Raw genomic sequence first — 15,497 nt, forward strand, 5'->3', positions numbered from 1 at the left:
CGACAATGGAATTCCCTGTCACAAAGTATTAGGGGCTGCAAGACAATAAACACTTTTAAAAACAGCTTAAAATATAACCTTCTTAGCATTTCACTCCAATCATACTGACAAACTATCACTGACTACATTGTTACTCCTTCCTTTAGACACGCATCCTGATAGTGCTGTATTTTCAAAATTGTCTCATAATAATCTCTTTCTATTATATAACATTATTTGAAATATATTAACATTCTATGTATTTCAGCTTAATTTTGCTACATAGTTTGTATTTCAGTGTTTAATTAATAGTTCATAGTATTTTGTTGTTTAATTCGTAAAATAAATGTTGTATACATGTAACTCTTATCTGAATCAAATTGTTGAATTCTTTGTAAGTTCATACATATGTATGTATACTTTTTGCTGGTTGAGTGGAAGAGAAGGTCTTACGGCCTTAACTCTGCTAACTAAAATATATCATTATGTTTATTATTATTATTATTATTATTATTATTATTATTATTATTATTATTATTATTATTAATTTGTGTTCACCCTACTTTCTGTGGTGTATAGGTAGAGATACAGAGGAACATATCGTCGTTGTTCCTGTAAAATGTGAAAATTTTCAGTAGGAAGAGAAAACACATTTATTCTTCTATGGCAGTAGTGCATAGGAGATTGTAAATTCTTACATTTTCGAAGTAAATAAATATAATTACACATAGGAGACTTTATTATTTGCTGTATCACTATTTAAGTTATTTAATAGAGCAAAAATCTGAAAATCGATAAATAATCACATAGGAGTTATTGCAGGAACAACGACGATATAGTGGGTGTTCATTTCAAAGTGTGTCATGACGTCACTGTTGTTGGGTCACCGATTTGAAGCGAGTTTCAGTTTATATGTTAGAGAAGTTGCCTATTATTTAAGGCGTTCTTCAATCTGAACTTGAGAACGTGTACGGTATAACTTGAACGTCGTAGCAACAGATGGCGGTCTGTACGGTCTGTGTGCTACCATAACCTCTTTCGAACTGTGTTTTGCGCCGGCAAGTCGTACGCAGGGTATTTGTTATCATCGGTTGCGTACGGTAACATTCCACGACACAAATCAAATGCTCCGTGTCCATGTTGACCGTCGAAGTTAATGTCAACAAATACGTAAGTAATCGTCTTAACCCTCTCCCCATATCCCGACAGTACGTATTTCCAAACAGTTCACATTCCTGCCACTACCGGCGTTACCGTACGTATCGGCACGTCGTACTTGCTAGCCAACTTCTCTGCCTCTTAGATTATACACCTGAGCTGCGGAAGTGTAGGAAGATTGAATTCTCTAGGCTCATCAGCTAGCCACATGACGGCATACAGCGAGTCAAGACACATTTTGAACTGAACAGCCAGTAGTTCGGTATATGGAGCATACCTTAGCACTTGAATCCAAGTATACTTCATGTTACCTATTATGGAATGAGTTTTGCTTTCCGGATAAGCCGCCCCACCAAAAGACATGATATGAGTCTCCCGCCAAAAATTTCGTATACATCTCTCTGGTGGAGAACTGACGTACCTCATATATCTATTGTCTCTCATCGTGTTCTGATCAGGAAGAACCTGTGGAGCTTCGTTGCCTCTTTTGTACATCTTTGACTCTTATAGAATTTACCACTACTTGCATCTACCAGTTTTTGGACAAACCGTGAAAAATACCCATCTTTGTGGAGGATCGATTTAGCGTCGTCCAAACACAAGTCGTGCCCTATTTCTCGAGAAATCCGTGATAATAGACGTTATATTTATTTGAAGGTATTCCTACTAATCTATCAGCATTATTTGCTTAGAAAATTATCTTGGTTTAGAAAGACTATTACACTTTTACTACGTCATACTACTTTTGACCAATAAAACGCTACAAAACGACGTCTTTCAACCAATCATGGGTGCTTATCGCACAATTTTATCGCGTCCCTAGCATTCGTTTAATTTTATCGCTTCCCTAGCATTTGTTTGGTTTTATCACTACCCTAGCTTTTGTTTCTTTGTTTGCCAACATTTCAAACTGCAATGGTCTGGACGTCAAAAAACAATTACAAACCACTCCAGTCGATGCACAGCAGTTTCAAGTATGACTCGCATTGGCATTCAAGAACAAGAATTAATAAAGCTCATCTGACATAGCTATTCATCTTCCCTGAAACCCTATTTACAAATAAATGAACAGCACCATTAGGAAATCATGAATAAGTTGAGGAATAAACCATGCACATCAACGAGTTATGTTTATTTTTTATTTCATCGTCTTTAATTAAAACTTTTCTTGTTTATTTCATTATCCCTAATTAAAACTTTTCCAACACTTGTTTATATCACTTAGGTTATGTTATAGCTGCTGCTATATGATATTATGGATAGTCACGTATCAGAGATTGTTTAATATTAAGATTTATTGAAAAATCATCCGTCAATCGACATTGATTACCGGGATCCGGATAATTGAAGTGGAATGTAACCGTTTTAATAAAAATGAAACTGAATCAACAAAGCCTTCTTGACTAGTAACCGTCCACAGAGTTCAATGAAGATTCCACGGTTGGCACAACTGATAACAAGAAAACTGCTAGCGTAATATTTGTAATGTTGAGATGGTGCAATAATACATTTGGAGACAGTTGTATTTTTGTAAGTCAATTAATATTTTATTGTATTGGAGTAGTTCGTTACTTTTAATCTTTATATACTTTCTTCTAATCGTGTAATAGTCAATTAAATTCCACTCGATTTTTTATTTTCTCTAGATAAATCAAAACTTCTAGTGAGATTACTGTTGATATAATCGTTTGATTTACGTACCTGGGTATTTAAAACGTATTACTACTTTAGAATTCACCTGTACTTTTCAGTCAATAAACAATTTATTAAAGCTCTTCAAAATTTCTGAATATATTGTTTACCTTTTCATATCGCAATAGGCCTATGTTGCAAAATCACAAATAGACAGAATCGTTTTCTGAATCTGCAGTAAGCACGCTATCATTAGTTTAACAAATTGTTGCATTAGTTCTGTGGTTCAGTCCCTTTCTGCTTTTCATTATTTAATTATTCATAATAATATTTAAATGGATTTTATTGAGTACCTTATTGCGGTTGCTACTAGTAGTCTCAAAACGTCACAACTTAATGATGTGTGAATACGATGCGAGAGAGAACGCAATGGTGTATTTTAAACTCCATCTGTACCTTCAGTTCTGAGCGGTCAAGTAATAATGAATACGTAGTATGAAGGCTGATGGCTATTAATCGAGTTCTTCTTCGTGACTTTAGTATGTTCAGTTTTGAAGAAAAATGTTCACAAATGTAGGTAGATCCAAAATGCTACGATACCGGTATAAAGTGACCTGAGAAATGGATATTTAAAGTGGTAATTATTTTTTAAAATATGTAAACCAATAGAATCCTTACACTTGCTTTTACAAAGATGTCATTTTGAGGTCAGGAAGTTCAAATTGTAAGTGTGGTGTTATTATATTGGACTCACCTCACCGGCCCCGAGAAGAATGCAAAAATGAAGAATTTTGAGCTTGTGTAAATGACAGATATTTCATTTCAAATTACTGTTCTCCAACCAGGAGATTAAACGTGAGAGGAATGTGCTTACTATTGCGTCATCTATTGGAACAAAGTAGATTGATAATATTATCGTTATAATGTCAGTTTAAAAGACATGTGCTCTCCTGCACATGTTATTTCCTGTATGGAGGGATTAAAAGATCAGGAAATTAACCGTGATCTAATTTTGTAACTAGGGTAGTATAAGAATGTGTGTATCAGTGTTATCGTTTGTGCTTTGAGAGTTAGCCAATAGTTATGCGTGTACCCTCGTATGTGACCTTATGACATCTTATGTCATCAACATTCATTCACAGCATTACCCTGGTGCGTCTCATTCCCCTGAGACTTTCTCCTGGTTGGAGTACAGTAGTACTTTTGCAGTAATCTTTGATGTCTTTCTCTCTTTTACGAATACAAAATGGACAATGTGTATGGCATATTGCTAATAACTTCTTAAATTTTAATTTTACAGAAGAAAAATATGTTATACAAAAGATGTTGGAGATAAACTATACCATATTTTATTTATTTATTTAGTCATTCATTCATTCATTCATTCATTCATTCATTCATTCATTCATTCATATATTTATTTATTAAACCTGATAGAGATAAAGCCATCAGGCCTTCTCTTCCCCTCTATCAGTGTTCGAAAAACGTTAGTTATTCAGGCATATAGAGTATGACAGTAAACTTTATTTATTTAAATGCCACTCTGTATTAAAATTTACATATTCCGAATCTCCATAAAATTTTACGTATGAATGTGTAGAAATTTTACCCATTCACATGTTTCATGTCTTTTAACTGTTTATTAAACTTGTTTCATGAACTTCAAAATTGAGACAAATAAGTATGTAAAATTTTGTTGACTTGACCATAAAAGTAAACAAAAGACTAGAACTAACCGGACTTTAAAACAGATGCTCAAAATGAGAACCGTTCACATCCAAGCAATGTCCCAGTCTATCACGAAACGAGTCTATTGTAGATATGAGCTAGAACATATCAGTCATGTAACTGTGAGAAAGACAATGGATTGGGACATTGTTTGGCTGTGAATGGTTTTCATTTAGAGCAACTGTGGTAAAGTTTGGTTGGTGATAGTGTTTTATTTCGTTTAATGGCCTACTCAACATAATTTTAGATACTTATTTTGTCTCAAATTTTGAAGTCCACGAAACAAGTTTAATAAAGAGATAAAAGACATTAAACGAGTGAATGGGTGAATTTTCTACACATTCATACGTAAAATTTAATGGTGATTCGGAATATGTAAATTTTAATATAGGATGCTACTAAAATAAATTTTACTACCACACTCTGTATGCCTGAATAAATAACGTTTTTCGAACACTGGTATTATATTGTATGATTTATTTTAAACAGCTTTTGTATATAACTTATATTTGTAAAATTAAAACGTGAGAAGTAATTAGTAATATTCCATTCTTATTGTTCACCTTGTACAGATTTATAAGTATTCATGTCAAGCATATATTCACAAAATAAGCACATAAGGTGTTCTATAAGTGACAAATAATTTGCACACGAATTTTTCATTGGTTTAGTAATCATATTAATATGTTCCTTAAAGAAAAATGTACAAATTAGTTGCAGTTAATTAAACGTTAGATTAAGTAAGACAACTATACTTACTAATTTATTTATAAATTTGTTTGTTTCAGAGCCAATAACAGAGATTCTCGGAGGTTCTGATTTGTTTATCAACAGAGGCAGTACCATTAATCTCACATGTTTAGTGAGGTTTGCCCCGGAACCTCCTCCCGTGATGCTCTGGAGCCACAACAGGGAGGTAAGTAGCTTGTAACGAAGATGGAAAATATCTAAAATATGCAAGAAAAATTTGGCCATCATGTCACATACGATTTAAGATTCAATTTATTACTTTTACAGTAAGATTTTTTTATCATCACCCTATACTCGTAAAATGTATTTTTCAAATTTCGTCTGTATCTTTTAGGATTACAGTTCACTCCATCCCTTCAGTATATAAAAAAACAGTTTCAAAATAAGATGAGTTATATTATTAAAAAGTTACATCTTACCGGATTAAAGTATATCATATCAAGAGGCCTCTCGTTAAAATGAAATAATTATATAATAAATTACAATACCAATAATAGCGAATAATTAGAATATAAATCTAATACCGAATGGAATTATAATGCATTCGTTGTTTTTATATTAATTAAGCCAGAAAGAATATAATATTACACAAAACTTAAGCTTCGATTAGGAATAAGGTTTAATATTATTCCATCATCATTATCTTGGAGCTTCTAATTTAATTTTTGCTATAGATACTATAGATCTAATATTGAACTAAATACATCTAAATCCAGCATTAGGAAAAGTACTTTCCAATTTGTACCAAATTTAAATGCAATTCATTTCGTATATATTCACTTTTTTTAATGAACAATCGATCATTCGTTTACTAAAATTTGAGACGCTTCTAGATATTTCAATTTAAACCTCCGAGATAGGATAAGATTGCAATTATATTTTAAGTCAGATATTATTACTTGAATATGATATTATGGGAGACAGAAAACTTTCCTATTCCTTACAATTGATTTTCTGAATATGTGACTCTACTCTAAATCGACACTAAAATCTACCATTTCACTTCTTATTTTAGGCTTTATTATAGTGACTTTAGGGCGACCGGGTAGCTCAGTTGGTAGAGCAGCTGGCTACGGACTGGAAGGTCCGGGGTTCGATCCCAGGTGGTGACAGGATTTTTTCTCGTTGCCAAACTTTCAGAACGGTTCACTCAGCCTCCTATAAAATTGAGTACAGGGCCTTTCCCGGGGGTAAAAGGCGGTCAGAGCGTGGTGCCGACCACACCACCTCATTCTAGTGCCGAGGTCATGGAAAGCATGGGGCTCTACCTCCATGCCCCCCAAGTGCCTTATGGCATGTTACGGGGATACCTTTACCTTTATAGTGACTTTAACTTCGAGATAATATCTTGACTGGTAGGTTGGAATTCCATTTTATATGTTGCCACCTAGTGGCCATATATGTGTCCATTATTCGTCTTTTGGAACAGTACTTGTCTTATGATGGCGAACGGTGAGATTTGTTCCCACTTCTACAACTTTTTAATGAACAATCGATCATTTGTTTACTAAACTGTATACAACATTTTTCACACACTAGAAACTGTTACTTTCGGTTTTTTATTTCTGTTATATGCGTGGTAGATTTCGAAAATATATTACGTGAAATTAACATTTCCTATAAAACGCTTCTTCGGGAAATGTATAAACTCTTTGTAAGAAGAAGTGTAGCCTACCTTGATACTGGAGAAATAATGAATTCTGTTCTTCCATTCTTCTGGTACTTTTTTCTGTATGTTTCCTGTCTTTAATTTGATTGTTACGGTAGTTATAATAATCACGCTATGGAAAAAATTAGTGTTTTTGGAGAACATACAATAAAATTTCAAAACAAACTTTCTTCTTTTATTTTCACGTGAAATGTCTATATTAGATCTAGGTCGTACCAAATAATTTTTATCTAATCTAAATCTAAAATCTAGGAGCATATCCATTCAAATTTGAAAAATGAAGTAAATTTTTCCTGCTTTATTGATATTGTTATTCAATAATACCTTCTAATCTTGGGATGCTTAAACATGGTCACCTTTATGGCCTTCTTTGAACTTATACTTCTTAAGTTCCTCAGTTCATGGCGCTAATCGTAATGAAATTGTTTCACATTGAAGCAACAGCAATAATGGCAATCTCATTAACTGTAATTGATAGGAAATATGGCAACGATCGCTAGCGATGTTCATCCAGCGATCAGCGCTGTGAAGAAACCGAAGCTTTATAAATATATACACTCGAAGGGACTCACTAGGGAGCCATGTATAGAAAATTCAGTAAAGAGAAAGAGAGCTAAGCTCATATTCTATTCTGATTCAGCGCCATGGGCAAACTAAGGCAACTCCTGGGCTCAGACGAACTAGGTCCTGGAACTATTAAAGTCACAGAACTCGAGCCGTTTCGACATTTATGTGAACACCAGATCTCTTTGATTAAATATCTCCGAGTGAATGTATAAAAGGCACGCTAGGAGGCCTAAATGGAACGAGAGGACTTTCCTAAAGCGGCTAGGCATTGCTTTTATATTCATTTACTCACTAGGCAGACCGGGAGTTGCGAACGGACGTGTGTTCGATTCTCGTCTGGTTTGATCATGGTTGGGTTTTCCGAGATTTTCTCTAACCGTAAGGCGAATGTCAGGTAATCTATGACGAATCCTCGGCCTCATCTCGTCAAATACCATCTTCTTATAATTTCCATCGACGCTGAGTAACCCAGTAGTTGAGACAACGTTGTTAGAAAACCAAGTAAAAGAATTGAATGTGAAGTGAACTTCATCTGTCCACAATATTAGAGATTACTATTCCTCTTCGGTTTCCATATTATGAAAAATGTTATCTATTTTCATGAAAAATTGTTTGTATGCATCTGAAGTCTGATTACTGTAATAATAATAATAATAATAATAATAATAATAATAATAATAATAATAATAATAATAATAATAATAACAGTAGTGTGGTTTTAGGCGTAATAGATCGACTATTGATCAGATTTTTTGTATTCGACAGATATTGGAGAAAAAAAATGGGAGTATAAAGGCCTCCCCACACCGACGCGAAATATTCGCAGCGGTGGCGAATGTTTCGCTTCGCAAAGTAGCCACTGCCTCAGTGTACATTGCGGTATAGGAGTGTGCCCACACCGACGCGAAAGTATCGCCGGACGGCTGCGAATCTGCAGCGTTGAAATTTAGATTCGCCGCCTGCGCGGTTTTTTTCGTTGCCGCCGCGAATTTTATGATGGCGTTCTGTGAGAAATTGTAAGGAAACGTCCAATATTACACGATTTATTCTAGAGGTTTACAAGTAAGTAAGGAAAAAGAGCAATATGAGATGCAATCCAATTGGAATTCAATGAAAGTGAATTCTAATCTACATACGGCCTGTCTATAAGGAATAATTTCATATTCGCATCTTTGTTGACTTTTATCAGTCCTTTAGAATATCATAGCATTGCTTAGTACAGAAATATAATTCTAGAGAACATACCTATATGAACTTTGCGTCATTTAACATCTTAATAAGGTTTAATAGTTCAAAGTTAATAATTTTCTTAGTTTAGGGAAGGTTTCATTCTTAAAAGCAAACATATAAGGCTATATTTAATAGCAATTTTTTGTCAAAACTAATCTCATTCGTATTTTATTCCTATGAAATACTCTATGAATTTTGTATTAGCTAGTATAGAAGAGTTGTTTCAATAAACATAAATAGGCCTATTAATTGTTTTCATTAAACCTTACGGATTCTCGCTGTATCTCCTAACATTAGTACTCGCGTTTGGTGTCACTACAGCTCAATCAACAATAAAATCAAGGTTTTGGACTTAAGCTAATATTTTTATTTTATTATGCGATATTTGTCTACGTAATTTTAAAATAACCGACTGGCAATTAATTTTTAAATATTAAGTACAATATTATAGGATTGTTGTTTAGTCAATTTTCCGAAGAAAAGTCTGAACCTCACATATGATACCAAGAAGGCACCACTTATGAGGCAACTAGGCCAGGAGGTAATGGAGTAGGGTGGCCAGTTCCTTTCCCCCCTCCATTTCATACATCGCCGAAAAAATTAGCAAAAATCTACACCTAGCAGATACTGCTTCACACTTACACTTCCACATAAACAGGATAATTTTATCAATCCTACGTGAATATCACTACTTATGGGACAAACCCCTCCCAAATTTTAAACTTGGCATCATCTCTTGTCTTCCTTCTCTTTAAGGACGCATTATAACAGAATCAAAGAAAAGTTAGAAAAGACGAGACGAAGTAGAGTCTCTTCTGTTTTCGAGATTTTGTTACGCACTTAACACACGTGTATTGTATACTATTTTTTCACGATCATATATTTAGAACTGCAAATAGCCCACTGTATGAATTTTATGATACTTTCTGCGTTGAGAGCGCATTTAGTGAATGTAGCCATTATACATTCAAGGGAATATTAGTTTGCTCAAAAGTTTAATAAAAGTCAGTGTGGTTTTCTTTTTGTATCTAATGATGAAAAAAAAACATGAAAAATATGTTATTGAGGGGCTTTAGACGTATTATATTACATTATAATAGAAACGCGGACAATTAAAGTCTAATCATTGTTTCCAAATGTGAATGTATTGATTTCACGGCACTAAAATGTTTTATATCATGTTAGGAGTTTGTTGAACGTACTCTCATCAATTCCTAGAAAATTGCTAAATGACCGAGAATCTTCCAATGTCATCTCTGAGTAGGAATAAAAAATATATTATCAATAAAGCATCTTTTATTTCATTTCACTATTTTCAATTATTTATATGTCCTGGGATGGTAATTCTTGTTATGAGGGATTCTCTGAATATTCGTTTCATAGGTAATTTATCTTTTCAGGTATCTTTAACTTCTTGTTTCTGATGTACTTTTGTATTTTTCTACGTGGACTTCACTTTCTCACCCACACTTCTTTCTTTTTTCTATGTGTTCTCTCCTCCAGAGCTTTAAGTTCTTTGACAACGTTTACAATCGCAAGCACAACATCTAAGGCTAAATACTAGGTATCATCGTTCGCCATTTTGATTCTTTTCTTTTAATAATTTAATTAAATGTATTCTAATATTTCAGTTACATTTATTTTAATATTGTGATTATATTTATGCTTTAATTGCATTATTTATATTTTAATTACATTTATTTTAATATTTATTATTACATTAAAAACACATACGAGTAATTAAAACAATTTAAACCATGGAAGTATTTTGTAAGCGGATTTGAAATCAGAGCAAAGATTTCTCTGTTAGCAGACAAGAGGTTGTCTTGAGTTCTTCGCCAAGTAAAAAATACTCTTGTCTTTAACTCGCTGTAACTTGAAAACCAGTAAAGATTTTGAATAGCGGCAACTTTTAAAAGTAATTTCCATTCTTTCTCAACATCTCATTCGCTTTGACCCCCCATTTAACGTGAAAAATACAAAAGTTTACCGCTAACCACTTCTGAAGGTGTAAATGTCTATTTTGAACAGATCACTTCCAAATTAGTATCTTTTTTTCCCCTGCGTTTTAAAAACAATTTTGATTTCAAAATTTGTTCCATACTTTCCTCACACATTGACCTGCCAATCATAAAAATAACAGTGCCATTGATTGATTACCATAGGAGCTACGACATGATATTCCCCTGCATACGTGATATTTTGTCTACGTCAGCGCTGCGAATATTTCGCGTCGGTGTGAGGTAACGTGCTAATTTTGTTGCCGCTGTATACGCGAAATATTCGTCGCCGCCACGGCTGCGAATATTTGGCGTTGGTGTGGGGAGGCCTTAAGGGTACAGTACATCAGTTGTTCATAGATTTCAAAAAGGCGTATGACTCGGTTAAGAGAGAAGTTTTATATAATATTCTTATTGAATTTGGTATTCCCAAGAAACTAGTTCTATTAATTAAAATGTGTCTTAGTGAAACTTACAGCAGAGTCCGTATAGGCCATTTTCTAACTGATGCTTTTCCAATTCACTGCGGGCTAAAGCACGGAGATGCACTATCACCTTTACTTTTTAACTTCGCTCTAGAATATGCCATTAGGAAAGTTCAGGATGACAGGAAGGTTTCGGAATTGAACGGGTTACATCATCTTCTTCTTTATGCTGATGACGTGAATATGTTAGAAGAAAATCGACAAACGATTAGGGAAAACGCGGAAATTCTACTTGAAGCAAGTAAAGCGATAGGATTGGAAGTAAATCCCGAAAAGACTAAGTATATGATTTCTATCGTGACCAGAATATTGTACGAAATGGAACTATAAAAATTGGAGATTTATCCTTCGAAGAGGTGGAAAAATTCAAATAACTTGGAGCAACAGTAACAAATATAAATGACACTCGGGAGGAAATTAAACACAGAATAAATATGGGAAATGCGTGTTATTATTCGGTTGAGAAGCTTTTTTGTCGTCTAGTCTGCTGTCAAAAAATCTGAAAGTTATTATTCATAAAACAGTTATACTACCGGTTGTTCTTTATGGTTGTGAAACTTGGACTCTCACTTTGAGAGAGGAACGCAGGTTAAGGGTGTTTGAGAATAAGGTGCTTCGGAAAATATTTTGGGCTAAGAGGGATGAAGTTACAGGAGAATGGAGAAAGTTACACAACACAGAACTGCACGCATTGCATTCTTCACCTGACATAATTAGGAACATTAAATCCAGACGTTTGAGATGGGCAGGGCATGTAGCACGTATAGGCGAATCCAGAAATACATATAGAGTGTTAGTTGGGGGCCGGAGGGAATAAGACCTTTGGGGAGGCCGAGACGTAGATGGGAAGATAATATTAAAATGGATTTGAGGGAGGTGGGATATGATGATAGAGACTGGATTAATCTTGCTCAGGATAGGGACCAATGGCGGGCTTATGTGAGGGCGGCAATGAACCTCCGGGTTCCTTAAAAGCCAGTAAGTAATAATAATAAGAATAAAAAAAATAATAATAGTAATAATAATAATAATAATAATAATAATAATAATAATAATAATAATACTCACAAATGGCGTTTAAGGAACCCGCAGGTTCATTGCCGCCCTCACATAAGCCCACCATCGGTCCCTATCGTGTGGAAGATTAATTTTGTATGGATTCGTAACAAGCTGTTTTTTTTTACGGTGATGGGTTGTTAGCCCTTCGCTCAACTCTCAAGCTAGTAATAATAATAATAATAATAATAATAATTATTATTATTATTATTATTATTATTATTATTATTATTATTACTACTCTTATTATTTTTTTTAACTGGCAGAGTTAAGGCCGTAAGGCCTTCTCTTCCACTCAACTAGCATGTCTTCCACTCAACCGGCAACAGTGTAACATGTAGCTAATTGGTGATGTATGCAATAGAGGGGGAAAGGAGCTGGCCACCCTACCCCATTATCTTCTGGCCTAGTTGCCTCATAAGTATGCTTTTTGGTGTCACTTGTGAGGGTCAGACCTGTCTTCGAACAGTTGACTGAACAAAAACGATCAATTTACTTAAATCTAAACATCATTTGCAGGTTATAATGTAGGTACATTTCCTGAAGTTTGCGCAAAATTGTCTAAACACTGCTGTCTACCTACAATTTGCAAGTGTTTGCTTAACACATTACTACTGGTGACAGATAACGGATTTTCTCTCGATGGGTTTTGGCTTTTGTGAAGAACTCTATAATCTTTAATAGACTAATTGTTGGTCTTTCCGGTTTCGTTTTATCATGAACTGAACCAGGTTCTTCAAACTCCTTAATTAAAAAGAAAGCATTGTGTGAGGACAATGTATCAGATACATTTACTCCAAATCATCTTAATGCAATGAACAACAACATCGTTTTATACCAGTTCTTGCTCGAAGATTTAAACCATTTTTTTTTCATAATTACAAAATGTTGTAATAAGTCAAAAAGCTAATAAAACTGATGTTCTTTTCTCAAAGCTTGATATGTTGTTTCATCATAAAAAGGGAAGCATTGGTTTTAGCTAGATATGACTAAATCCAGTTTATCTCACACATTCAGTAGCTGTCTAGTTAATGTCTTTTGTACGATTTGATTAGAAACTATATTAATTTCAGTTACTATGTAATTTACTTTATAACAACTCTACACGTAACGTAGAATCATTTATTTGTTATATGTCAATAATATACAGTGTGTTTAACTTGGTTTCCGTCTAAGAAACGCGCATCAGACACGCTTGCATGGCTGCCATAAATTACTTCATTAACGATTCGTAAAAACTACGTATATTTACTCATTTAGCATTTGCACACAATTTTATTTTTATTGTATAATTAGAGGAAATGTAATATGAAATACCATTTTTTTCGTTTTGTAACCTACATGTTTTGAATACTGAACGTAAAGTATCGTCCTGTTTATTGCGAAATGTTCCTGTGAATGGTACACCGGACTTAGAAGTTCCTAAGATGTTGTAAAATGTTTGAAAAAAAATTTCCTGAAAATCTAATATATTTCCTTCATAAAAATGTAGGTACAAATATGGGATGCTGTTAACAAATTATAGGATTAACAAAATTACTGAGTCAAAATGGCCTCTACTAAGAAAAACACAGAACAAGTATTCAGCATCTTCATTAAAAGGTGTTTCCCTAACCTTAATACTCAATCCAGATGAATTGTCTCCCACGTCTTTTCTCGAACTTATTTATGGCTTCTTGCATTGCCCTTTCATTCCACTGTTTTCAAAGTCTGTTGGAAGGTGAGATTTTCCCTCCCCCGTCAGGTGCCAACACTAGTATCGAAACAGAAAACCAGGGTATAAAGATGGAATACTAATAATACCAATATTTCATATTTGTGACACACTGATGTTGTCAGTGGTTGTCAGCACTCGCTGAAATGGGTAACGGTTAAGCAGTGAATCGGAATATGCACTGTCGTGCAGAACGTAGAGGGAGAAAGCATACCCGCCAACAGAAACGGCTGCACGCTAGTGCATCTCTTATTCGCGAGTAAGAGACGCTAGCCCGAGGGTGCACTGTGATGACGACCGCTGTTGTAAGTTATAACCTCAAAACACATCATAATTTAAAACGAAATTATTTTGAACATGCATTGCTATAAACGAAATTATTTCTCTTTAAGTATATATATATATATATATATATATATATATATATATATATATATATATATATATATATATATATAGACACACACAGGATGATTCACGAGGATTTACCGTCCTTTACGGATCTTATTTTCGAAGACATTCTGAGCAAAAAAAGTCATATAAACATGGGTACTATTCTCAATATTTACAGAGTTACGTTTCGTTATTGGAACGCATTGCTGCGAACGAGTGATCTCGGTAAGTGTGCAGTCAGCAGCCAGGGCGAGCGCTACGGAAATCAAAGATAGCCGTATGCAGTTACGTAGAGCGACGAGTGTCGTTCACAAGCGTGCAGACACGTGTACTCAAGCGGACGGGGACATTTTTAAAAATGTGTTGTAAACTCTCCAAGACTGTAAATTAGGATAAAAAATTGAACTTCAAATAATTAAGTCGGTGAAAGTGGTGTGATTTGTAATGATTGTTGTGATAAGTGTGTAAGAATAATGTAATTTTCTAGTTAAAAATAGAAAAAGATGTCTGTACGAAGCAACTAAGAGGTTTACAGCACAATTTTAGCTTCATAATACTTGCCAATTAAAGAAATGATACTTCTGAATGGTTCATTCTCTGTTTGTATTATTCTTTTACCTTCAAATTAAAGAAAACAACGTATTTTACAAACAACTTTATGGGTGCTATTCATAGACATTTCGCTAGCCCGCGCTACGAGCGTGCTAAACTAGCCCGGCTAGTTACTTCTACAGGTTTCATATCATATCATATCATATCATATCATATCATATCATATCATATCATATCATATCATATCATATCATATCATATCATATCATATATTGCAAACACTAGTTTATGAATACGAAAACGTTAGTTCGCTGATCATCCACTGGAAGCGCGCTCTAAGAATGTCTATGAATACGGCCCTAAATTAGTATAACTCTGAAAATATTGAGAATAGGAACTATGTTTATATGACATTTCTTGCTCAAAACGTCTTCAGAAATAAGCTCCGTAAAGGACGGTAAATCCTCGTGAATCACCCTGTATATATTTATCATTAATATTTCTAACATTGAGGAATATCAATGTTTATTTAAGAAAAGAACTTGTCGCCAAAGTTTTCACTTTCTTCTATCGAAAACGTAATA

General features: G+C 34.1%; 1 protein-coding gene across 1 annotated transcript in view; it reads left to right on the forward strand.

Moving 5' to 3' along the window:
• Window positions 1-15,497, forward strand: part of dpr8 (defective proboscis extension response 8) — a 567,874-nt gene that overhangs the window by 535,121 nt on the left and 17,256 nt on the right. The window contains exon 4 of the mRNA XM_069842764.1: window positions 5,286-5,413. Within this exon, the coding sequence (XP_069698865.1) occupies window positions 5,286-5,413 (128 nt within the window). The remainder of the gene's footprint in view (window positions 1-5,285; window positions 5,414-15,497) is intronic.

Source organism: Periplaneta americana, chromosome 13, assembly GCF_040183065.1.
Source record: "Periplaneta americana isolate PAMFEO1 chromosome 13, P.americana_PAMFEO1_priV1, whole genome shotgun sequence".
Lineage (NCBI taxonomy): Eukaryota > Metazoa > Arthropoda > Insecta > Blattodea > Blattidae > Periplaneta > Periplaneta americana.